This window comes from Mobula birostris, chromosome 1 (genome assembly GCF_030028105.1).
Source record: "Mobula birostris isolate sMobBir1 chromosome 1, sMobBir1.hap1, whole genome shotgun sequence".
NCBI lineage: Eukaryota > Metazoa > Chordata > Chondrichthyes > Myliobatiformes > Myliobatidae > Mobula > Mobula birostris.
In genome coordinates this window covers 133093865-133120970 of record NC_092370.1, presented here as the reverse complement: position 1 = coordinate 133120970, position 27106 = coordinate 133093865, and the positions used below count along the sequence as shown (strand labels likewise).

Below are 27106 nucleotides of genomic sequence, written 5' to 3'. Positions count from 1 at the left end.
GCTTTTTGAATCTTGAATCTTTGAATCTAATCAAACAATACATTTACAATATTACTCAAATATTACTGAAATATTAAATACGCAACACGCCTCTCTACTTAGCTATACACTATAACTCAATATGGAATGCATTGCAACTCAAATATGTATATGTATTGCTCTCTAGTCATTATATTATATATATATATATATATACACACTGTAAATATAATGTAATAGAACTATTATATAGATACCCACAGCAGAGTAAATTTTAAATTGTCTTATTCAGGCTTGAAGATTTAATCACTTTGAGAGATTTCCTACTCTGCTGGGATAACATCTTCCCTGAAAAGGGGGTTTATCCTGCTTGGCAGGTGAGACTTGTGGCTGTGGAACAATCTCAGGGTCTATGCCTCCACTGTGGTTGTTATAGGAGTTGATTCTGGGACTGCAGGAGGTGGTTCTGACAGCTCTGGTCAGTTCTCTTCTCCATCATTGACTGTGCTCTCCTCAAGTGATCAATGTGTCATCTCCAGATGGGATCAGATGCAATCTACACTGTGTAGGAGAATAGTCCAGTTCTGCAATTAACCTTTCCAAGTGGCCACTTTTGATCACCTCTATTGGCCCTCAGAAGGACTGCTTATCCAGGAGTGAAATATCGAACCTTCTTGCTTGAGGAGCCCTCAATTTGCCCAGCTCTTTGTCCTGCATCCTCCTTCTGAGATTGGGTTCCAGAAGATCTAAGTGTGAATGCAAAAGGTGGCCAAGGAACACCATAGCTCTTGAGTGGTTGGGTGTGGAGTGTGCCGCATTATGATTTGCAAGGAGGAAATTGGCGAGCTTCTTGTTCAGTGTTAGAGTAGTGTGTTCTGTTGACATCTCTCACAGTGTGTTCTTTAGACTCTGGTCATATCTTTCCACCAAGCCATTTGTAGCTGGGTGGTATGGAGCAGATGGAATATGTCTTATTCCATTCATTTTCAGGAACGACTGAAACTGTTCTGAAACCAACTGTGGACCATTGTCACTGAGTAAGTGCTCTGGACCACCAGAACATGAGAAAAGGCTTCTCAACCACATCAGCAGCATGTGAAGCTGTAATGGAGGCCATTGGGAACACTTGTGGCCACATTGTGGCTGCATCAACTACTACCAAGAAATTTGTGCCCATGAATGGTCCGGCAAAATCCACACAAATCCTCTGCCAGGGCAACGCAGGCCATTCCCTGGGATGGAGAGGTGTTGCTGTTGGCACCCTCTGGATGTGTTGGCATCCCAAACAGCACATTCGAGCTGTTCAGTCTGCTGGTCTGTCCCAAGCTACCAGACAAAGCTTCAGGCCAGTGCTTTCATTTTGACCTTGCCTAGATGTAGATCTTCCAACACTCTAGCTTTCTGCTTGGATGGTCACATAAGCCAACTCACATCAAGGGCAAGTTCATTCCGGCACAGGTAGAGGTGGGGGAGCTGGAATTCCTGCTGTGTGTTCCAGCCACTTTGCGTTGCCTTGTAGACCTGAGACAGTGTCTTTTCTGTTTTTCCTTTGGATCATCTCTGCTGTAATATGGAGACTTTCAATTTGCATTTGGGAGAATACGTCAGGAGGAATGCTTTTTTTTAAATACATTTTTCAGGTATTTCCTTTTCCAAAGGTAAACGGGATAATCCATCAGCATTTCTATGATTTGTCATGCTTTTGAATTTGATCTTGTAATTGTGACCTGCAAGAAACAGAGCCCATCTCTGCATAGGCGTTGCTGCTGTGAGTGGAAATCCCTTCTGTGGGTGGAAAATGGACTCTCACGGTTGATGATCATTAAAGAAGGTAAAATCTTTCCCATACAGGTACTGGTTGAAATGTCTTGCACCCCAAAACAGACTCAAGTCCTCTCTGCAAATCAGTGCCTAATTTTTCTCTGCAGTAGAAAGGGAACGTGATGCAAAGGCTGTGGCTCATTCATTTCCATCACTCATAACGTGACCGTACCTGCACCAGAATGCGAGGTGTCACAGGAGAGCTTCACTGGGCGATGTGCATCATAATGTGTCATTAGAGTGGCTGATGTCAGTACTTCCTTTGCCTTTTGGAAATAGACGCACTGCTGTGTCTATTGCCATTTCTTCCTGATCTATCAAAATGAGTTCAAGGCATGGCATACAGTAGCCAGGTTTGTCAGGAACCTGTTAAAGTAATTGACAAGTCCTGAAAGGTCTACACGGTTGGTGTTGGGGCATCCACCCCAGTTTGAATTTTCTCAGCACACTTGTGCATCAATGCTGTGACCACAGTAAGTGATGCTTGGTTTAAAGAATTCACACTTGCTTAATCATGTTCTGAACTCACAATCTTCTCATCTTTTTAACACTGTCCTGAAATTTTGGAGATGTTTCTTGTCATCCTCACCAGTAAGAATTGTATCATATATGTAACACTGGGCAGTTTTGTAGCACCTGACCCACAGCTTCCTGCCAGAGTGCAAGTGCAGATGCTATTCCAAAAATAAGCCTATTATAATGATAAAGCTCTTTGTGAGTGTTCACAGTGAGAAACACTTTAGACACTTCTTCCATCACTATCTGTAGGTAGGCCTCAGCTAAGCCCACTTTGCTGGAGTGTTTTCTCTCCAGAAAGGCTTGCAAAGATATCCTCTATCATGGGCAAGGGTATTGATCTACTTTCACTTCTGGGTTGATAGTGAACTTAAAGTCACCACAGATCCTGTCAGACCCATTCTTCTTGGCTACTGGGACCACTGGAACTGCCCATTCAGCCTTGGAAAGGATTTCTCTAGCCTCCATGTGATCAAGATCACTAGCAACTTTATCATGGATGGTATAAGGAACTGGACAAGCTTTGTAGAACTTTGGTGCGACATTTTCACTTAACACTATTTTACCCTTGATATCTTTCAGCTTTCCAATACCTTCCTCGAGCACTATTGTGGCATCATTCAGTACCTTTCTAAATTCACTTTCAGTTGACACTATTGTAGGGGATGTGACATGGAAATGGTGCGTGGTTCTCCAATCAAGTTGTAGTTTTCTCAGCTAATCACAGCCCCGTAACACTGGCCCTCCTGTTTTTACCACATACAAACCCATTGTGGCTTGCTGGGTTGTTGCATTTCACTGTTACAAATGTCATTACCACAGGAATGATCTTTTCTCCAGAATAAGTTCTTAGTTGGACATCTGCAGACTTCAGTTCAGTGTCTTTGAAACGCCATTCAAATTCATTTTGTGGAATAACTGAAACAGCCCAGAGAGTGTCTAATTCTATTTTAATTAATTTACCTTTTATTTCTGGTTTAAGCCATATTGCTTGTCTCATGTTAGTTTTCACAAAAAATCTCAAGGCTACCCAATCCTGTGTCACCAAAGTTCAACGTTCAAAGTACATTTATTATCAAAATATGTGTACTATATACAACCTTGAGCTTCATCTCCTTACAGGCAACCATGAAACAAAGAGACCAAGAGAATCCATATAAAAGACCATCAAGAACCCAATGTGCAAAACAAAAAGTACAAATTGTGCGGATGGTAAATAGTAAGCAAATAACATTCAGAACCAAAGTCCACAAAAGTGAGTCCACAGTTGCAAAGCCAGTTTATTACTGAGCCGGTCCAGGAGCCCGTTAGGAGCAGGTTGCAGCCTTATTTCAGCACGGAGACGAGTAAATGCTGTTTCAATCTGGTCTACACTTGACCTTTCTAATCTGGCCCGGTGCTTAAATCAGTCAAAGATTGGCTTGTCTTCGCTCTGGGGTTCAGGCCCTGTCTCCTTGACTCTGCCTTGCTACAGTTCACCCCACCTCAGATCTGCTCCAAGCCCACTTCCGCAATGACCAAACATTGGCTCATTCCTCGCTCTCATGCCCAGGCCCCATCATGTCTGTTCAGCCTGTAGGCAGCACGCCACAACTGTCCGCACCTTTGAAACTTTAGTTCACATTGCCAAAATGCCAGTTTGTACAGGCAGTTCAAAAGCTCAACTCCGAAAGGGAAGTGATCTTTCACTGGAACAAGTGTGATTAATAGAGTAGTTAGTAGTTCCGTTTGCTGCCAGGAAGGCATGACTGTGTTTCACCAGCACCATTTTAAATTCTCATCATTATCAGATTTTTCATCAACAATACGTGTTCTTTTTAAACTTGCAACTTGACATTTTATTTCTTTTTCTTCCCCGTGCAGTCCATTTATTGATGCCTTTGTGACATACTCTTTGCATGTGTCCTACTTTGGTGCATTTTCTGGAAATTTTGCCTTTCTGTGTTAGATTTAATAAAACTTCATATCTTCCAGTTTAGATTATGTAACTGTTTTCCACCCCCAGCATTCTCAATCTAGAACATAGAACATGGCGGCATAGAAATCTACAGCACATTACAGGCCCTTTGGCCCACAAAGTTGTGCCGTCCATGTAACCTACTCTAGAAGCTGCCTAGAATTTCCCTACTGCATAGCCCTTTATTTTTCTAAGATCCATGTACCTATCTAAGAGTCCCTTAAAAGACCCCTTGCTTGGCGTGGAGTAATGGAGTCGCCCTTAGGTTTGTGTTCTGCCATCAGGAAGCGACACAGCCTCCCCCAACAATTGCCACCCCTGCCAAACCTGCACCCTCCGCTCTCATCCTTGCCAAAAAACCCCAGGAAATTGCAAAAGCACCAGGTCATTTAGTTGGCTCAAAAGTACATCCTTAAAAGGGAAATTATAGGCTGCAGTCAGAAGAAATATATTGAGAAGAAATATCTAGTAACATAGAGTCATGAAGCAGTAAAGTACAGAAACAGGCCCTTCAGCCCATCTCATTCATGCCATACTATTATTCTGCCTAAACAATCAACTTGCACCTGGACCATAGCCCTCCATAACCCTCCTATCCATGTACCTATCTAAATTTCTCTTAAATGTTGAAATCGAACCTGCATCTAACACTTGTTGAATGTGTGAAGCCAATCTGATAGAAAGCAGCATTGTGACATTGTGACATGCGCTTATGTTCAAAAAGCAGTGATTTTTGGTGAGAAATAAGCAGTAAGACAATTGCAAACTGTTTTGCTCATTGTTTTTTCAAGAATTCAGGCTTGGAGAAACCAGAGACAGCGTGGAGTGAAAAAGAAATGATTTCACTATTTCAGAAAGTTAAGAACTACAAAGAATTTGAAGGTATCAACAGTCATCTTAAATGTCACAGTGAAAATGAAGATCTGGAGGATAGCATTGCATGAAAGCAGTCTACACAAAGTTTCTGTGCTGATTTTGTTCATTTGGAGTCAATCAAAAAATCACAGCAGCATACACCAAATTAATTAGGAACTAATAGTTTTATAGCTTTATATGACTGTAGTAGTATTGATAGCATTCTAATTTGTTCTGTTTTCATTTAAATACACAATTTGTTACTCAGTTAAACAGTAGTTTGTATTTTTTATAACTTTTTAACTATTGATGATTGGGGCAGCCAAAATGTTCTTGTCTCAGTGTCTCCCAATTAACTGAAATGCACTATAGTTCCTTTCCTCTCCCACATTACCACATTCAACCTACAACTGAAAATAAAAAAAAAACATTGTAAATGTTGAAACTTTGAAACAAAACAGAAAATGCTGGAAACAATAAACGGGTCAAAAGAGAGAAACTTTTAACTCAAATGTGTTAGTTCTGAATCTCTTTGATGCTCCTTGATATTTTCTTTTTTGTTTTAACCTGGAATTTTTTCTCTTGCTGCTCCTTCCCCAAGACCAGTCCCATAACCTTACACCCCATTCCCATTCCAGCTGGGAGTCTTCCTGCACTTCTATCCCAATGCCATATACCATCCTTCACATGCTATTCAACCAGGCAGTCTTCTTTCTGTTTCCTTCCATATGATTTTAGAATAGGTTAAAGGGTCGGCAGAATATCATGGGCCAAAGGGCCTGTACTGTGCTCTAAAGTTATATGCTCTATGAAATAAAATAGAATAAAACGGAAATATTGAAATTCTCAGTAAGTCAGGTAGTATCTGTGAAGAGAGAAACATACTTAATAATTCAACTCAATGACTTCTCATCTACAGACAGTGCACAAACTGCCAAGTACTCTAGCGTTGTTAATTTTAGTTTTTCAGCATCTAGTTGGTTTCCACCCAATTTAAGTAACTTCATTCTGCTCTTATCATTCTTGCTTCCCTTCCCCATCATTTGTCCCTTCCCTTCTCTTCCTTTCCTTAACCACTGCTTCTGGTTTATTCATTGTTTATTCACGTCTTGTTTCTCTTAACCCACCTATCACTTACGCCTTCTTCCTCCCCCGCCAAGACAACCTACTTCCTCTGTCTGACTGTGGACCATAGCACCACGTTTGCTTACAAATGGTTTAAATTACTCAGAGAACTTTACCTGTAAAGTCACCAGGCTAAGTGAAGTTGCACGCCTTTGCCTACGGCATGAATTAAATGAACACCAAGTATTTCCCTCCACCAACAACCAGTAAAGACTGCAGTGCTTGTCAAAGGATTTCATTTAAGTATATTTTGCAACCAATCAGATTGCAGAAGTGTCCAAGCAAAAAGTGATATAAGAGACCAGAAGCTGATCTGAGCATCTAAGGAAACTACAAGTCCGTTTGGAACTAGTATTTATCCTTTTTCACACTGACACCAATGTCACGATTAGCACATTATCTCCTTCTCTCTGCTGGGTTGTTTCAGCTGCACAAGGGTAAGTACAAACCGTATCTGAATGTGTGTGTTTTTTGTCATTCTCATTTAGTGCATCCTGCACACGCTGCAGGACTTGCTCTGCGTGTGATTAAGCCGTGCTGAATGTCTGTCTTGTGAACAACTACTGTATTATTTTGTGATTCTATTTTTCACTGAATAAAATTAGCCTGATTGAGAACTACACTCCTCACCCACGTCCATTATGGTGTACAAGTTAAAAAGTATATTTTCCAGCAGCTTTTTATTGTTAACAAAATTTAGAACGCTATACCAGTTTTAAAATGTAAACATCACTCATCATGTTTAAATGTAAAATAATTGGTTATATAACAATTATATTTTTAAAATTTAATTTGATATAAATTTAAAGGATGTTTGATCATAATTAAAAGTTAAATTTAACCTTAACATTAGCAGTTTCACAAAGGACTCATCGCTCTGGTTTGAAAATTATCCAATAAAAATTGATTAATTTATCAAATATAGATTTGTATTTATTTACTGGTGTTAAGGAGTGCCAATTATAAATTTACTCTGCTTGACTTTATAAATTATCAATCTATAGTTCCTGCAACAAAAAATACCTGGTTTTATTGTGAAGATATACTTGATTCCATGATGGAGAAGTTTTCTTTGAAAAGAAATGGATCATGGCACCCGTCAATATTTGTCATCTCTGGCAAGAAAATCTCTCTGATTGTTGTATTTAATTGACCTTGTTTCATATTAAACATTGTAGGAAACGCACAAGGTGAGATTGTAGAGATCAGTTGAAATTATTGAGTGGGTCATTACCCAGTTACTGTATGTTTAAAATGGATGCTTATGTCATTACAGTATAAAAATCATGTAGGCTGGTAAACAGCAACTCAAAGTCTTTGGAAAAAGTGGCACTGAAGTCATTAGTGTTCCATTACTCACATTGACTTCTCCTTTCCCCACAGAGGAGACAATGTGCATGTCACTTCTAATCACTGGGTTCTCTTGTGAGCTCTATTTTTGGTTAAGTACGGTTGCGACACTGAATGAGACTCTTCTGCAGTGCTTGAACCTCTGATCACTGCTAGTGCTGAGTTCCACGCAAAGGAGCTGAATTGTAGCATTGTGTGAGCATAAATATTAACCACAGTGCATGTCAAGAAATTCCAATTGTACACTTAAGCACTTTTAAATCACAATGAGATCCCTGTGATGTGAAATTATTTCTTGGTGGCTGTATCTCTTGGTTTAACGAATTCAGTAGTGGAATGATTGGGCTGCGTTGAAATTAACAGGCCTAGATCCATACCAATGCACACTCAAAATCATTTCACATTGGTCCATAAAATTTAATATAAAGGCTGCTGGAGTAGATATTATGTCTAGAGGGAGAGCCTCCTGAACTTACTACCATTGTGCTGAGGAATGTGTCCATGATGTATTGGACAGACAACACTACTTTCTGCAGTTTTTTAATTCTTGTGCATTGGAATTCAAACTAAGTGCTCCTGATGAAGAGGTGATAAGACCATAAGACCGTAAGATGTCGGAGAATTAGGCCATTTGGCTCATCGAGTCTGCTCGGCCTTTCATCGTGACTGATCCACTTTCTCCTTAGCTCCAGTCTCCTGCCTTCTCCCTTGATGCCCTGACTAATCAAAAACCTATCAACCTCTGCCTTAAATATACCCACTGACTTGGCCTCCACAGATGCCTGTGGCAACAAATTCCACAGATTCATCACTCTCTGGCTAAAGAAATTCCTCCTCATCTCTGTTCTAAAAGGATGTCCCTCTATTCTGAGGCTGCGTCCTCTGGAATTAAGACTCTCCCACCATCGGAAATGTTCTCTCCACATCCACGCTTTTGAGGCCTTTCAACATTTGATAGGTTTGAATGAGGTCACCCCTCATTCTTCTGAATTCCAGAAGAGGCCCAGAGTCATCAAGTGCTCCTCATATGATGTCTTTGAATCCCAGAATCATTTTTGTAAACCTTCTTTGAACCCTCTCCAACGTTGCTGATACTTTCTTAGATAAGAGGCCTGAAACTGCTCACAATACTCCAAGTGAGGCCGCACCAATGATTAATAAAGTCTCAACATTATATCCTTGCTTTTATATTCTTGTCCTCCTAAAATAAATGCTAACTTTACATTTGCCTTCCTCACCACAGACTAAATCTGTAAGTTAACCTTTAGGAAATCCTGCAAAAGGACTCCCAAGTCACTTTGCACCACAGATCTTTGAATTTCTTCACCATTTACGAAACAGTCTATGCTCTTATCTTGTCTGCAAAAATGCATGACCATACGCCTTGGCAATTGTGGGGATGACTTATAGCGGACCGAAGCGCTTGCGTGTATAGGCATTAAGAAAGAGGATGTGTTCGAGCTTTGAAAAGTATTAAGTTATATAAGTCATCAGGACCTGATGACCCGACGAGATGTACCCCAGGCTACTGTAGGAAGTGAGAGAGGAGATTGCTGAGCCTCTGGCAATGATCTTTGCATCATCAATAGAGACAGGAGAAGTGCCAGAGTAAGGAAAATTGCAAATGTTTTTCCCTTGTTCAAGAAAGGGAGGAGAGATAACCCAGGAAATTATGGACCAGTGAGTCTTACTTCAGTGGTGGGTAAGTTGTGGGAGAAAATCCTGAGAGGCAGGATTTATGAACATTTGGAGAGGCACTATATAATTAGGAATAGTCAGCATGGCTTTATCAAAGGCAGGTCATGCCTTACGAGCCTGATTGAATTTAACACATTGATGAAGGTAGGGCAGTAGATTAGTATATGGATTTCAGCAAGACAATTGACAAGATACTCCATGCAAGGCTTACTGAAAAAGTAAGGAGGCATGGGATCCAAGGGGACATTGCTTTCTGGATGCAGAACTGGCTTGCCCACAGAAAGCAAAGAGTGGTTGTAGATGGATCATATTCTGCATGGAGGTTGGTGACCAACGGTGTGCCTCAGGGATCTGTTCTGGGACCCCTACTCTTCGTGATTTTTATAAATGACCTGGATGAGGAAGTGCAAGGATGGATTAGTAAATTTGCTGTTGACACAAAGGTTGGGGATGTTGTGGACAGTGTGGAGGGCTTTCAGAGGTTACAGCAGGACATTGATAAGATGCAAAACTGGCCTGAGAAGTGGTAGATGGATTTCAACCTAGATAAGTGTGAGGTTATTACACACTTATCTAGGTTGAACTCCATCTACCTAGTGGTTCATTAGGTAGGTCAAATATGATGGCAGAATATAGTATTAATGGTAAGACCCTTGGCAGTGTGGAGGATGAGAGGGATCTTGGGGTCCAAGTCCATAGGATGCTCAAAGCTGTTGCGCAGGTTGTCTCTGTGGGTAAGAGGCATATGGTGCATTGGCCTTCATCAATCACAGGATTGAGTTCAGGAGCCAAAAGGTAATGTTGTTTAGCTATACAGGACCCTAGTAAGACCCTACTTGGAGTACTGTGTTCAGTTCTGGTCGCCTTACTATTGTAAGGATGTGGAAGCCATAATAATGGTGCAGAGATGATCACAGGGGTCTCTCTTCCCGCCATTACAGACATTTACACCACACGCTGCATCCGCAAAGCAAACAGCATTATAAAGGACCCCATGTACCCCTCATACAAACTCTTCTCCCTCCTGCCATCTGGCAAAAGGTACCGAAGCATTCAGGCTCTCACGATCAGACTATGTAACAGTTTCTTCCACCAAGCCATCAAACTCCTCGATACCCAGAGCCCGGACTGTCACCAACCTACTGCCCTCTACTGTGCCTATTGTCTTGTTTATTATTTATTGTAATGCCTGCACTGTTTTGTGCACTTTATGCAGTCCTGGGCAGGTCTGTAGTCTAGTGTAGTTTTTGTGCTGTTTTACGTATTTCAGTGTAAGTTTTTGTATTGTTTCATGTAGCACCATGGTCTTGAAAAACGTGGTCTTATTTTTACTGTGTACTGTACCAGCAGTTATGGTCAAAATGACACTAAAAAGTGACTTGACTTGACTTGACTTGATTTGATAAAGGAGATTTACAAGGATGGTGCCTGAATTGGGGAACATGCCTTTTGAGAATAGGTTGAGGGAACTCAGCCTTTTCTCCTTGGAGCAACATACGATGAGAGGTGACCTGATAGAGGTGTATAAGATGATGAGGGGCATTGATTATGTGGGTAGTCAGAGGCTTTTTCCCAGGACTGAAGTGGCTAGCACGAGAGGGCACGGTTTTAAGGTGCTTGGAAGTAGGTACAGAGGAGATGTCAGTGGCAAGTTTTTTTATGCAGAGTGGCGAGTGTGTGGAATTGGCTTCCAACGACGGTGGTGAGGCGGATACCATAGGGTCTTTTAAGAGACTCCTAGACAGGTACATGAAGCGTAGAAAAATAGAGGGCTATGGGTAACCCTAGGTCATTTCCAAGGTAATGACATGTTTGGCACAGCTTTGCGGCCAAAGGGCCTGTATTGTGCTGTAGGTTTTCTATGTTCCTATGTTAATGATTCCACAATCTCTTTCAGCCACCCTGGGTGGACACCAGCTGGTCCAGGTGTCTTATCTACGTTTAGATATTTCAGTTTCCCGAGAACCTTCTCACTCATAGTGGCAACTTCCCACACTTCTACCCCCTGACAATCTTGAACTTCCAGCTTACTGCTTGTGTCTTCCACAGAGAAGACTGATGCAAAATACTTACTCAGTTTGTCCGCTATTTCATTGTTCCCCATTACTACCTCTCCAGCATCATTTTCCAGTGGTCCAATATTTCCTCTTGCCTCTCTTTTACACCTTTGACATCACCTTTATTATTATTGGCCAGCGTACTTTCGCATTCCATCTTTTCTTCTTTATGACTTCTTAGTTGCCCTCTGTTAGTTTATAAAAGTTCTCCAGTCCTCTAAAATCCCTCTTATTTTTGCTCTATTATTTGCCCTTTCTTTGGCTCTTCTGTTGGCTTTGACTTTTCTTGATAATGAATATAGAGAATAATAAACACAAGCTATCCTTCAGATGCCGGAAATCCAGAGTAACACACACAGAATGCCTGAGAAACTCACCAGGTCAGGCAGCATTAATAGGGAGGAATAAAGAGTCAATGTTTCAAACTGATCCCCCTCATCAATACTGCAAAGGAATGAGGAAGAAGCTAGAATAAGAAGGTGCAGGAGGTGAAGGGAAGTAGTACAGGTAATCTGGTGACAGGTGAAACCAGGTGAGGGGAAGGTGGTGGGTGGAGAAGGGAGGAATGAAGCCCTTTACCTTCTCCACCTGTCAATTTTTCACTTCATCCCCCTTCCCTACCTGATCTGCTGAGTTCCTACAGCATTTTGTATGCGCTACTGATAAAGATACTCAAGTTTGTTGTTTTTATCCCAAACATTTCTTCTTGATGTTGAGTGGTGAAAAAGTTCTGTGAATCAGTGGAGATGGTAGAGATATTTTTTTCAAGAAGAATTTGCAAACAAGCTTGAATCATTTCTTCTGTTATTCTGATAATCTCTTGCCAGTGACAGACTTCATAGTATAGTGTCATAGTATAGTCATAGTATAGTTTTGCAAGTCCAAAGTCAGGCATGCAAATAAATATATTGAACACTTGAGGCCGGGGATGATGGCTTTTTTTTCGTATTTGCCCAGTTTGTCTTCTTTTGCATGTCAGTCCTTGCTGTATGTAGTATTTTTTTCACTGATTCATCTGTATTTCTTTGTTCCACTGTGAATGCCTGCAAGTAAATGAATCGCAGGGTAGTACATGATGACATATACAGTACGTACTTTGGCAATAAATTAACCTTGAAAACTGGTTTGCTCTGGCCAGATGATCTGGAGGATTTTGTAGTAACTTCACTGGCTGCACTACTCAAGTGGATTGAGGTGTCTGCTGGATGTGATCCAAGCCTTGGAATGGTGTTGGAGAGCAGCTTTATAGGTTTTTCCTGGGATTGAAGTGTTGATCGTCAAAAATTACTGTTTTGCTCTAATGGTCAAAGCCTGTAAAGGCACACTGACAACAATGGTAGAGTTCTTCATTGACACTTAATTTCCTTGAGAGCTAGCTCCCAAGGTATGGAAGTGGTCCACACATTTCAGTGGATCTTCATTGTCCTTTATTGTCATGGGGTGTTGTGCAGTGGGAAAAGGTTCACAGTGAGCATCTCTTTTGCAGCAAAATGAAACAGCGGAACTAATCTGGAACTAAACACACGAGAAGTGCAGAGGGAAGGTTGGTTCCCATGATGTGCTCAGCAGTGCCAGCAATGCTCTGCAGTTTCTTGTGGTCTCATAGGCAGAGCATTTGCCACACCAAGCAATGATGCATCTAAACATGTTTCATTCTATGGTGCACTGACAGAAGTTGCTGAGGGTCAAATTGTCATGATGCCATGACACTAGTCTCTCTATCTCCTTCCTGTACTCTATCTCATCATTATTTCAAAGTTCAAAGTAAATTTATTACCAAAGAAGATGGCGGGAGGAGGAGAAGATGGCGGCGCGACGCAGCACGCGCGTCTTCTCTGGTGATGAATATCTGTAATCTGTCAAGTAGGAGGCCGTGCACAATTCTGATTTGATGGAAGCAGACGTGAGAGCACAGAGGAACGTCTGGTGAAACTTCTGAAATGCCTGTTTCACTGCCGCTGCTACTGTGTGATCCAAAATCTTCAGAGGAGAAGGCCTCGAAACCTTGGCTTTGCCTGTTGCTTGGTGGCTGGGGCCGGGATCGAAGTGCTCGGCAGAGATGGTGCTCGGTGCTCAGTGTCAGAGGGCTGGTCAGAGGCTCGAAGTTTTCGGACAGACTCAGAGTCGAACTGTGGTCGGGTGCTTTCAGGATGCTGCATTGGCAAGTTTGCGGTGCTGGAAGCTCATAGCAGGGAGAGTTTTCTTCCTTCTACCGTCTGCGTGACATGATGGGCTATCAGGACTTTGAGACTTTTTTTTTACCTTGCCCATGGTCTGCTCTTATCAAATTACGGTATTGCTTTGCACTGTTGTAACTATATGTTATAATTATGTGGTTTTGTCAGTTTTAGTCTTGGTCTGTCTTGTTTTTTTTTGTGATATCATTCTGGAGGAACATTGTATCATTTTTTAATGCATTCATTTCTAAATGACAATAAACGAGGACTGAGTGTCCTGATAATCTAATCTAATCTATATGTCATTAGATACAACTCTGAGTTTCATTTTCTTGCAGGCATACTCAATAAATCTACAATAGAATAATAAACATAATAGAATCGATGAAAGACCACACCAACTTGGGCATTAAACTAGTATGTCAAAGACAACAAACTGTGCAAGTACAAAAAAAGAAATAATAATAATAATAAATAAATAAACAATAAATATCAAGAACATGAGATGAAGAGTCCTTGAAAGTGATTCTGGGAAGATTTCAATAATGAAGTGAAATTCAGTGAAGTTATCCCCTTTGGTTGAAGAGCCTGATGACTGAGGGGAATAGCCATTCCTAAACCTGGTGGTGTGAGTCCTGAAGCCCCAGTACCTTCTTTCTGATTGCAACAGTGAGGAGAGAGCATGTCCTGGGTGATGGGGGTCCCTGATGTTGGATGCTGCTTCATGTAAATGAGCTCAGTGGTGGGGAGGGCTTTACCCTTGATGGACTGGGCCGAATCCACTGCTTTTTGTAGGATTTTCTGTTCAAGGGCATTGGTATTTCAATACCAGACTGCAATGCAGCCAGTCAATATACTCTCCACTAGCCATCCATAGAAGTTGTCAAAGTTAAAGAATCTTTGCAAACTCATAAGAAAGTAGAGATGCTCCCGTGCTTCCTTTGTAATTGCTCTTACAAACTGGGCCCTGGGCGGATTCTCTGAAATGATAACACCAAGGAATTTAAAGTTGCTGACCCTCTCCAGCTCTGATCCTCCGATGAGGACTGGCTCCTGGACCTCTGCCTCTAGTTTCCTCCTCCTGGTCAATATCAACTCTTTGGTCTTGCTGACATTGAGTAAGAGGTTGTGGTTATGGCACCACTCAGCCAGATTTTTAATTTCCCTCCTGTATGATGATTTGTCACCACAAAATGGGGGACACCTCCCTCTCCTTTGCCAGGGAGAGAGAGAACCTGTGGTTTGTCAAATTTTGGATGAAATGTGAAGCCTTTGGGGTAACTTTGGTCTGTGTCATTGCTATTGCTTAGCACACGATTGGGCTCGGTGATGGTACTGGTATGCGTTTTATTTGCTGGTGGGGACAGGGGGGATTGTTACTCGCTGCCACTTACATGCGGGGGGGAGCTGGAGCGGGAGCTTTTGGGTTCTCATGTTTAACTGTCATTCATTCTTTGTGGCACTTTTCTGTGTTTGTGGATGTTTGCAAAGAAAAAGCATTTCAGGATGTATTTTGTATACATTTCTCTGACATTAAAATTGACCTTTGAACCTTTGATTTGTCCAATGACAGTAGTGTTGTCAGCAATCTTGAATATGGCACATGAGCTGTGCTTAGCCACACTGTCATAAGTGTAAAGCAAGTAGAGCAGGGGTCTAAGCATATGGCCTTACAGTGCACATGTGCTTATGGAGACTATGGAGGAGATATTTTTGCCAATCTGAACTGACTGGGGTCTGCAAGTGAGAAAATCAAGGATCCAGTTGCACAAGGGAGTATTGAGGCCAAGGTCTTGAAGCTGATTGATTAGATTTGAAGGGACAATTTTATTGAATGCTGAGCTGTAGACGATAAGGAACATCCTGCTATATACATCTTTGCTGTCTAGATATTCCAATGTTGAGTGAAGAGCCAGTAAGATGGCATCTGCTGTTAACCTGTTGCTCTAGTAGGCAAATTGGAAAGGATCCAAGTGGCTTCTCAGGTAGGAGTTGATATGTTTCATCACTAGCCTCTCAGAACACATCATCACTGTAGACAATATTCATTGAGGCAGATTACTACATTCTTCTTGGATACTGGTATAATTGACGCTTGTTTGAAGCAGGTGGATACCACGCATTGCTGAAGCAAGAGGTTAGAGATCTCAGTGAACACTCCAGCCAGCTGATCTGCACAGGTTTTTATTACTTGGCCAAGTGCCCCTTCTTGGCCGGATGCTTTTCGTGGGTTCACCCTTCAGAAGACTGCTTGCATATTGACCCCAGAGACTGAAATCGTAGGATCATCGGGGGCTGTCACGTTTGTCATGGTTCTTCTATGATTTGACTGTCAAAGCAAGCATCGATGCTCATTAGGAAGTGAAGCCCTGTTGTCGCCTATCTCATTTGATTTAACTTTATAAGAGGTGATAGTATTCAAACCCTGCCCCAACTGCTCAGCATCCTTCATTGATTCAGGTTCAGTCCGGAATTGCCACTTCGTCCATGAGTTGGCTTTCTGGAGATCGTACCTGACCTCTTTCTTGATCTGGCCCTCAACAGATTGTAGATCTCATGTTTCTTCCAGGGTTTCTGGTTGGGGAAGACCCTGAGTGATTTTGGGATGGTGTACTCATGTACAACTGTTTCTATAAAGTCTGTGACACCCATGGTATACTCACTCAGATCCACAGATGAGGCCTTAAATGCGGCCCAGTCCACCGACTCAAACTAATCCCGCAGCCGCTCCTCTTCCTCTTTGTTGTCCTAATCTCTGGAGGTTTGCTCTTTAGCCTCTGCCTATACACAGATAGGAAAAGGACAGCCAAGTGATCTGATTTCTGAAATGCAGACTGATCATGAAACAGTAAACATTCCCTATCCTAGTGTAATAGCAGTCTCGTGCATTGTGACCTCTGGTGTTGATGCTAACTGGGCAGGGCTTTCTTTGAGCAAGCCTGGTTGAAGACCCCGACTATGATTTGAAATGTGTCAGGATGAACTCCTTCTTGTTTGGAGATGGCATCATGCAGTACCTCAAACACTTGAGCACCAATCAGCCGCTGCTGGGATGTAAACTGTGGTCAGGATTATGGAGGAGAACTCCCTTGGTAAATAGAACAGATGGCATTTGACCGTTAGGTGTTCAAGTTCTGGGGAACATGAGTTCGATAAGACCGCCACATTGGAGCACAGCCAAGAGTTTATCATGGAACACTCACCTCCAAATTTTGCCTTTTCCAAATCAGCCGTTCAATCCATTCTGTAAACTAAGAAGCGTTCTTATCTGATTACTGTATCTGGCGTGCTGGGAGAATGCCATGTCTCGCTCAGACATAGAACACAACATTCCCTCATTTCCCTCTGAGACAGCAGTCTTGCTCTCTGGTCCTCAATTTTGATCTCTAGTGACTACACATTTGATAACAAGGTAGAGAGAGCCTCATCCCTCTGCGTTTCAGCCTGGCTTGGACAGCCTCCTCCTGCATCCTGCCAAGGGGATGAACTTTCATCGGCTTAAAGGTGCCGTACCTACTTGGTCACCTGAATCCATTGGGCGATTGTGAAATCTGTACACCATCAAATTGATTTAAAAGTACCTTGCTTCGAGGAAAATTACATGCTGCAGATTGCAGTGAGAGTAATTCAAGAGGTATATTTAAAAGTATTGTACAAAGCCTTCAGAATGTTGCCGTAGTTCGCTGGTGCCATCTTAAATGAAGGTTGAGGGTTGAACAGGTGCTGTTAGAATAGCCCAAGTAAATAAATGCTCTTAAGATCTAACCTAATGTAATTAGAGCCTTGATGGTGCAATATTGTACGCAGCCCACCTTGTGGATAAGTTGGTGTTGGTGGCGGGAATGAGTGTTTATGCTGACAGATGTGACGTGTGCTTTGTTCTGAGTGTCATAAAACAAGACAAAGCAGATGTTGAAAATCTGAATTAAAAATTATGGTAGCACTCAGCAGGTCAGACAGCAAATATGAAGCAAGAATCAGAATTAATGCTTTGGGTTGATAACTATTTGCCAGATCAAAGAAAAACAGGAAAAGTTTCCATTTGTCTGAAGAAATGTCATCAACTTAATGCATTAATTAAATCTCTCTCCAAAGATTTGGGGTGGGTTGGGGCAAAGATTTGAGGAGATACAAGGTGAATAACTTGCTATAGGATACCCAGGCTTCCAATGCTTTTATCTGATCTATACAGATGTATTTCTTGCTGATTGGCACCCCAAGAAGATTGTTGGTGAGGGAGTTACTAATGGTAGTGCCATGTAAAATTTGCAATCCTAAAAGTGGTCAATCATGAATAAAACATAAACAAGAGAAAATCTGCAGATGCTGGAAATCCGAGCAACACACACAAAATGCTGGAGGAACTTAGCAGGTCAGGCAGCATCTATGGAACCTTTCAAATCTACTCCTCAGTTTTTTTTCTCCAGTGCTGCCAAAGGATTCCAGTCCGAAACGTCGACTGTGCTTTTTTCCATAGATGGTGCCTGGCCTGCTGAGTTCCTCCAGCATTTTGTACAAGAATAAGACATGTCTATGAGGATATTTTATTCCTGATTGCTTTCATCAAAAGATCACCATCTTGGTTAATCTTGGACTACGTCTTATTTCCCTTACTTGGGGGAAGAAGAGTGAAAAATAATAAATCTTTCTGGCTCAAAGGTTTCAAACATAATTAGGGTGACAGGATCAAATTCAGTTCATTTATCTTTCATATTTATTTTGCGAAATCAAGTTTCATAACTGATTCCTTTTCAGCAACTGAGTTTGATTTATCATGACCATTTTTTGTCAAATAAGCAAACATGAAAAAGTGTGCAGCCAAAAATCTTATTTTTAACAACAACAACAAAATAATTATTCGACAGGATTCGTTGGTGCTTTGCTGAGAAAAGGCGCTGGGTTGATGTTATTTACTTCGGATTTTCAAAATCAGTCAAATGCACCATATGCACATCCAAGGTGCAAGTTAAATGAAGCAAGAAGTTGGGCACAGGATTTTCTGACTGGGAAAGTTGATCTACAAGCTTTATTTGGCCATCAGGGCAACAGATTGAAGGATTTCGAGTGCAAATTGATCCAAGGGAAAAACATATTTCTGCTCTCTCTTGTACCAGATTACAGAATATGGTTCTATGGGTCCTTTCTGACCTATAATCTGACTCTGCTAAGATTCATTTGACTCTTGAAACATAGCTGAATTTTGCTAGAAGCAATGGCATTAAAATGCATCATTTGCAAGTTCGCCTTGTTTTACTTTACCAAGTAAACTAAATGTTATATATTCGTAAATTAGTAAATAATTCTGATACAACATGAATGCCAATTTTGGCTATTTGTAGTTGAATTGTTTTATTTATTTGTAGCAGAATTATTAACTTGCTTGTAAATTTATTGTTATTATATTTTATATTTTTGCAGATTGTCTTCTTTCGCACATTGGTTGGCTGTCAGTCTTTGTGTCTAGTTTTTCACTCATTCTGATGCATTCCTTTGTTCTACTGTGAATGCCTGCAAGAAAATGAATCTCAGAGTTGTATATGGTGATATAAATGTACTTCAATAACTTTAACTTTTGAATGATTCATAGATGGTTGACTGGAGAGGCTGCACTGAAACAGAAACAAAGAAAACCTACAGCATAATACAGGCCCTTTTGCCCACAAAGCTGTGCTGAACATGTCCTTACCTTAGAAATTACCCAGGGTTACCCATAGCCCTCTATTTTTCTGAGCTCCATGTACCTGTCCAGGAGTCTCTTAAAAGACCCTATTGTATATGCCTCCACCACCGTCGCCAGCAGCCCATTCCACGCAGTCACCACTCTCTGCGTAAAAAACTTACCCCTGACATCTCCTCTGTACCTACTTACAAGCACCTTAAAACTGTGCCCTCTCATGCTAGCCATTTCAGCCCTGAAAAAAAGCCTCTGACTACCCACACGATCAATGTCTCTCATCATATTATGCACTCTATCAGGTCACCTCTCATCCTCCGTCACTCCAAGGAAAAAAGGCTGAGTTCACGCAACCTATTCTCATAAGACATGCTCCCCAATCCAGGCAACATCCTTGCAATTCTCTTCTGCACCCTTTCTATGGTTCCCAATCCTTCCTATAGTGAGGTGACCAGAATTGAGCATAGTACTCCAAGTGAGGTCGGACCAGGATCCTATATAGCTGCAACATTACCTCTCGGCTCCTAAACTCAATCCCACGATTGATGAAAGCTTTCTTAACCACAGAGTCAACTTGCACACTCCTGCATAAAGATGGCTCAAAAACAATTTGAAATATTTTTTAATGCTGATTTTTCTCAAAAGGAAACAGATTGTTTGCAACGGTTACTAAATTGTTTGTCACACAGGTTCACTTCAAATTCATGTGTAATTTGCATCTATTTTTAGATTTTAAAAAACAGGATGTTTGCTGAGATCCTCCAAAGTAGAAACTCTCACATTTAATATTCTTTGAGCACCATAACGATCAACGCAACATGCAGACAATGAAACGATGACAGAGGTTTGTGGGGAGAATTAAAATTCTAAAATCAGTGTGTGGTAAAGATACAAGCTAACCCCTTAAATGGTTATCGAATAAAATTTGATGCTCACACAAAAGTTGTGATTTTGTACTTGTGTTTAATGTAATTTTGGCAGAACTCAGCGTGGATGTAGGTTTATGTGAGTGTGAACATCACAGGCTGGAGAGAATGCAAATAGCATTGGGTAGAAAAGAGAGAGACAGCGTAAATGCTCGCTGCTTTAAGTAGGTTAACTGGCAATCAGTTTTATCCTTACTTATAAAGTAGGATAGTCTTAAAAAGCTCATAGTCATGTCAGTTGTGTGTCTTTGAGAATGGAAACAAACGTACGCTCAGTGGCAACTTTATTAGGGTGCTCCTGGACCTGATAAAGTGGCCACTGAGTGCATGTTCGTGGTCTTCTGCAGCTGTAGCCCATCCACTTCAAGTTTTGCCTTGTTGTGCATTCAGATATCCTTTTCTGCACACCGCCGTTTTAATGTGTGGTTATTTGAGTTTCTGTCACCTTGCTTTCGGGTTGAAGCAGTCTGGCCATTCTCCTCTCACCTCTCTCATCAACAATCTGTCATCTGCACTCTGTAGTTTCTCTATAAGCTCTAGGGGTCCCACATTCAAAAGATGTATGGGTTAGGACTAGTGAGTTGTGGGCATGCTACGTTGGTGCTGGAAGCATAGCGAGACATTTGGTCTGCCCAGCATAATCCTCGTTGATTTGACTTGAAGTAAGTGGCATATTTCACTGAAAGTTTTGATGTGTCAGTGTACATATGATACAGTACTGTGCAAAAGACTTGGGCACATATATAGGTAGGGTGCCTAAGACTTTTACACAGTAGTGTATATTCATTTCTTTCTAGTTACCAAGTTACATTCAATACTACTGAGCCCACACAAACTAAGTACTCTTACTTCTATATCCCAACCACCTTCCTACTTTAGCCAAACATCCTAGCTATATATATCTGTCTAAGTCTTTCGCACAGTACTGTAAGACTAATCTTTCTTTCAAAATTATTGCTGACTATTCTTATTCAGACTATACTTCTCCAAATGCTCATGAATCCCATCTTTAAGAAACCTCTCTAATTCTTTGTCCAGCACAGATGTGAGACTCACTTGTTCGTACTTCCCAGGGGTATCCCAATTACCTTTCTTGACCAGGAAGAAGCAGAGGCGTTCTTCCCTGGCCACAACATCTACGTGGCAAGACCAAGTCAAGTTCGAGCATCTTCAGTGTTTCTCTGTTTCAGGATGCAAATAGTATATATTTCTCTGATATTAAATGGAACTATTGAATTATTATTTTCCTATGAGCCTTCCTTCTGGAACTGTGTAGACAATCAAAACCCTGAATCTAGCTTAAGATAAATATATGACATAGGAATGTTCAGTAAGTGCATTATGACACACGTATTACACTAACCTTTGTAGTTTCCCTGTAGTAAAGTTCAAAATTCTTGATATTTCAGGTGTGAATTGCAAGGGGAACCCGAATATTGACACTGCAGTTAAACTTCAGGACGTAATCAAGCTGAAATGTGCGCATCCTCCGAGGAGCAATTTGATCCAGTTGTCCTGGGACAAGAATATAAATGGCATGAAGCAGAAAGTTGCTCTCTATAATCCTCAACATGGAGAGCACATCTTTTTTCCATATAACAGAACTGTTAAATTTTTGTCATCTTCCATAAATGGAGATATTACGATGATTGCATCAGCTGCAGATGAGGGCATTTATCTATGTTCCATTGATGCTTTTCCTGATGGGAAATTACAGAAGACAATTGAAGTAATAAACCCAGGTAAGATACTACAGTTCAGCTTATAATATTGGGTTTTCTATGCGGGAGGGCAGTGGGGACTGTGTAGTGAGCTATTCACTTATTAGTGTTTTGCTAATGCAATCAAAATTTAACTCCAATTCCTGTATCATTGTATAATGCGCGATTATAAAGACTTACCCTGTTCCCTTCCCCAAAAGTCTCAATGGTCACTTCTCAATCATTCATTTTGGCAAATGATTCCTGACCTTTAGAAACTTACCATTTCAGGAATAAGACTGAAAAATTGAGGACTATGTGGAAGGCAAGTGTCAGATTTATTCTAGAGTGAGTTAAAAGGTCAGCACAACATCATGGGCTTGAGGGCCTGTACTGAGCTGTAATGTTCTATATTTCTTATCCTTCATCTTTTCCTTTTTCTGTCTATTTTGGACTGATGGTCTTGTGTTACCAAATCAAAGTGAGAGGAGATGGCCTTTCTCTCCATATTCTACCAATATAAAAATGCTTCATTAAATTTTATCTTGGGTCTCCTAGATCTAGTGGAATTGGCTCCTGACATTCCCTGCCCTCCCCCCCCAACAGGTGTTTCCCTCTTTTTCGACACTGTGTACACTTCTTTAAAAATTGCTTTCTGTTTCTTTTAATAACACTTTATCACAATATTAATTTTTTTAAAGTTAGCTTTATTTGTCACATATACATTGAAACATCGAAACGTACAGTCAAATGCATTGTTTGCATTATTTTGAATCAGCGAGGACTGTGATGGGTTGCCCACAAGTGTTACTACACTTCCAGCACCAACACTGCATGCCTCCAGCTCACTAAACCTAACCTGTATGTCTTTGGAATGTGGGAAGAAAATGAAACACCCTGAGGAGATCCACGCGGCCTTGGGGAGAATGTAGAAACTCCTTATAAGCAGTGGTAGGAATCGAACCCTGATCGCTGATCACTGGCACTGTAATATCGTTATACGAACTGCAACACCACCGTATCACCTATTGTACTTAGTGTGTTACATATAAATTCTTCTTGATGTCTTTTGTCTTAGTTTCCATACATGTCATAATTTAAGTTTATTTACAATATTACACTGGAGGAGAGCACATTAAACAACCACAGATCCCTTAAAATTGCCATGCAAGTTAAAAAGGTCTGTGGTGAGTTGGCCTTCTTTAGCTGGGGGATTGAGGTCAAGAGTTGCAAGGTAATGTTACAACTCTATAAAACTCTGGTTAGATCACACTTAGAATATTGTGTTCAGTTCCGGTCACATCATTATAGGGAGGATGTGGAAACTTTAGTGAGGACGTAGAGGAAATTTACCCAGATGCTGCCTTGAGTAAAGCGTACGTCTTATGAAGATAGGTTGAGCGAGCTTGTGCTTTTCCCTTTGGAGAGAACGAGAGGATACTTGATAGAGGTGTATCTTAACGACGCTCGTGTAATTATTATACCTTTAAACAACTCACAGAGTTTATAAGCCAGAAAACTACCCACCATGGATCAGAACTAAAAAAAAGCTTCTCAGATGAGGGGCGAAATGACTTCTAAACAACACAGCAAGCTCAGCGGCCTTGATTTACTACTGCTTGATATAAAATGACCTGGATAACCAAAAACCTTCATAGACAAGATCATAAGAGGCACAGATAAAGTGGATAGCCAGAGATTTTTTCCTGGGGTGGAAAGGACTAATACAGGGGTGGGGAGGGGGTGCATAATTTTAAGGTCACTGGAGGAAGGTATAGGGGATGTCAGAGGTTAGTTATTTACATAGAGAGTGGTGGGGTGATGGAGGTAGATATATCATGGACATTTATAAAACTCTTAAACAGGCACATGGATGATAGAAAAATGGAGGGATATATAGGAAGGAAGGTTTAGATTAATGTTAGAGTAGGATAACATTGTGGGCCCAATGGCCTGTAATGTTATATGTTTTATGTTCTATATTAGTATAATAACCTAGCTCACATGAAATTCCTCTCAAATTGATGTGGACAATGCAAGGAGTCATGAATTATTTGCATTTATTTTCATTCTAAGCTGTCAGTTGATGCTTGGCTATCATCTTAAGCATTCTTCACAAGGTATTGAATAGTGAACCAGCAGTTATTTCAATTGATTTTAAACAATTCAATATTTGGAAATTTGACAATGTGTATGTTGATTGAACGTAAGGAAAAAGCCCATCATTTTCTGAAAGCTGTTGAAACCAATTCCTGTAAGCCTATATGTTTTGGTTTCTAATTCATGTGGCTGTGCATCATACATTTTTTCAAAACCGTTCAACTTCTTTTAATTATAAATAACTCCTTTCTGTTCCACTGCTATCTGAATATCTGGTTGCATCACGTGCATCTTTGAATGCTTCGTTCCATTGAAAGTGACAAAAAACATCAGTGGCCACTTTGTTAGGTACAGGAGTGCAAGGCAGTGTGGTCTTCTGCTGCTGTAGCCTGTCCACTTCGAGGTTCAATGTGTTGTGCATCCAGAGATGCTCTTCTGCACACCTCTGTTGTTATGTGTGGTTATTTGAGTTACTGTCACCTTCCTGTCAGCATAAGTCATGGGGGTCAGAATTAGGCCGTTTGATCCATCCAGTCTGCTCCACCATTTCTTCATGACTGGTCAATTTCCCTCTCAATCCTTTTGTCCTACCTTGTCTTTATAACCTTGCAAGCCCTGACTTATCAAGAATCTGTCAACTTTCGCCTTAAATATACCGAATGACCTGGCCTCCACAGCTGTCTGTGGCAAAGAATTCCACAGATCCACCACCCTCTCTGTGGCTAAAGAAATTCTTTCTCAGCAACACACACAAAATTCTGGAGGAACTCCACAGGTCAGGAAGAATATGGAAATGAACAGATAGTCGACGTTTGAGGCTGAGACCTTTCTTCTGGACTAAAGCTGCATTCTAAACAGACATCCCTCTACTCTGAGGTTCTGCTCTCTAGTCCTAAACTCACCCTCTATAGGAAACATCTTCTCCACATAAACTCTATCTAGACCTTTCAACATTCAATAGGTTTCAATGAAATCTCCACTTCATTCTTCTAGATTCCAGTAAGTGTAGGCCCAGAGCCACCAAACACTCCTCATATGATAAACCTTCCATTCCCAGAATCATGTTTGTCAACTTCCTTTGAATTCTCTCCAATGTCAGCACATTCTTTCCTTAGATAAGGGAACCAAAACTGTTCATAATACTCCAAGTGAAGCCTCACCAGTGCCTTATAAAGACCCAGCATTACATCCTTGCTCTTATATTCTAGTCCTCTCAAAATGAATGCTAACACTGTATTTGCCTTCCTCACCACTGACTCAACCTGCAAGAAAACCTTTATGGAATCTTGCATGAGGACTCACATGTCCCTTTGTACATATGATTTTTGAACTTTCTCCCCGTTTACAAAATAGTTAGATTAGATTAAATTATGAAGACACGCAGTCCTCTTTTATTGTCATTTAGTAATGTATGCATTCAGAAATGATACAATATTTCCTCTGGTGTGATATCACAAAACACAGGACAAACCAAGACTAACAAAACCACATAATTATAACATATAGTTACAACAGTGCAACAATACCATAACTTGATGAAGAACAGTCCATGAGCACAGTAAAAAGTTCAAAGTTTCTCGAATGTCCCACATCTCACGCAGATGGGAGAAGGAAGAAAACTCTCCCTGCCATGCCCGACCACAGTCCAACTCTGAGTCCTCCGAAAACTTCAAGCCTCCGATCAGCTTTCCGACACCGAGTACTGAGCGCCATTTCTATCCGAACAATTCGACCTCAATCTCGGTCGCCAACAGCAGGCAAAGCCGGGGATTTTGAAGCCTTCCCTCCGGAAGATTCTCGATCATGCAGTAGCAGCGGCAGCGAACTGGCGTTTCAGAAATTTCTCCAGATGTTCCTCTGTGCTTTCACATCTGTCTCCATCAAATCAGAACTGACCACGGCCCCTATTTAACAGATACGATATCATTTTCACTGGAGGGCTGTGCACGCGTGGTGCGCTGCTCTCTCTCCTCCCGTTCCTCCATAGTATATGTTTTGATTTTTTCTATCAAGGTGCATGACACTACACTTCCTGACACTGCATTCCATCTGCCACTTCTTTGCCCATTCTGCTAGTCCCTCTGCAGCCTCCTGCTTCCTCAACACAAACTGTCCCGCCACTTATCTTTGTATCATCTGCCAACTGAACCACAAAACCTTCAACTCCATCATCTAAATCATTGACATACAATGTAAATGGAAGAGGTCCCAACACCGACCCCAGCAGAACTCCTCTAGACATCGGCAGCCAATCAAAAAAGGCTCCCCTTATTCCCACACTTTGCCTCCTGTCAATTGGCCAATGCGTTATTCATGCTAATATCTTTCCTATAATACCATGAGCTTTTAACTTGCTAAGCAGTTTCATGTATGGCCCTTTGTCAAAGGCCTGCTGAAAATCCATTGATCCTTCTTTGTCTATCCTGCTTGTTGTTTCCTCAAACAATTCCAACAGATTTGTTAGGCAAGATAAAGAAACTATGAGAACTTTGGCCTAATTTACCACGTCACTCCAAGTATCCCGAAACCTCCTCCTTAACAATCGACTCCTACATCTTCTCAACCACTGAGATCCAGCTAACTGGCCTATAGTTTCCTTTTTTCTGCCTCCCTCCCTTCTTGAAGAGTGGAGTGATATTTGCAATTTTCCAGTCCTCTGTCATTACTTGTACCTTGATAATCTCTTCAGCTACCATTTTCAGAACCCTGGTATAGTCTAATTTTCGGGGTGACTTATATACCTTCAGTTTCCAAGTACCTTCTCCATTGTAACAGCAGCTGCATTCACTTCTGCCCAGTGGTATTTTCCATTTGTCTGATATTTACTCTCACCTGTCTTTTGCTCTTTATATATCCGGGAAAAAAACCTTTTGGCATCTTCTTTGATATTTTTTGGCTAGCTTACTTACATATTTCATCGTTCCCTCCCTATTGCTTCTTAAGTTGCCTTTTATTGGTTTTTAAAAGCTTTCCATTCCTCTAACTTCCCATTAATTTTTGCTCTATTATATGCCCTCTCTTTTGTTTTTATAAGACCATAGGACCATAAGATACAGGAGCAGAATTAGGTTATTTGGCCCACAGAGTTTGCTCCGCCCTTTCATCATGGCTGATCCAATCTTCCTCTCAGCCACAATCTCTTGTCTCCTCCCCGTATCCCTTCAAGCACTG

General features: G+C 41.1%; 1 protein-coding gene across 1 annotated transcript in view; it reads left to right on the top strand.

Annotated features, from left to right (window-relative positions):
• The first annotated feature begins 6300 nt into the window (after positions 1–6300).
• cd226 (CD226 molecule) overlaps positions 6301–27106 on the top strand; it is a 54955-nt gene continuing 34149 nt past the window's right edge. Inside the window, exons 1-2 of the mRNA XM_072262486.1 lie at positions 6301–6690; positions 21545–21877. Coding sequence (XP_072118587.1) covers positions 6633–6690; positions 21545–21877 — 391 coding nt within the window. The 5' untranslated portion in view covers positions 6301–6632. The remainder of the gene's footprint in view (positions 6691–21544; positions 21878–27106) is intronic.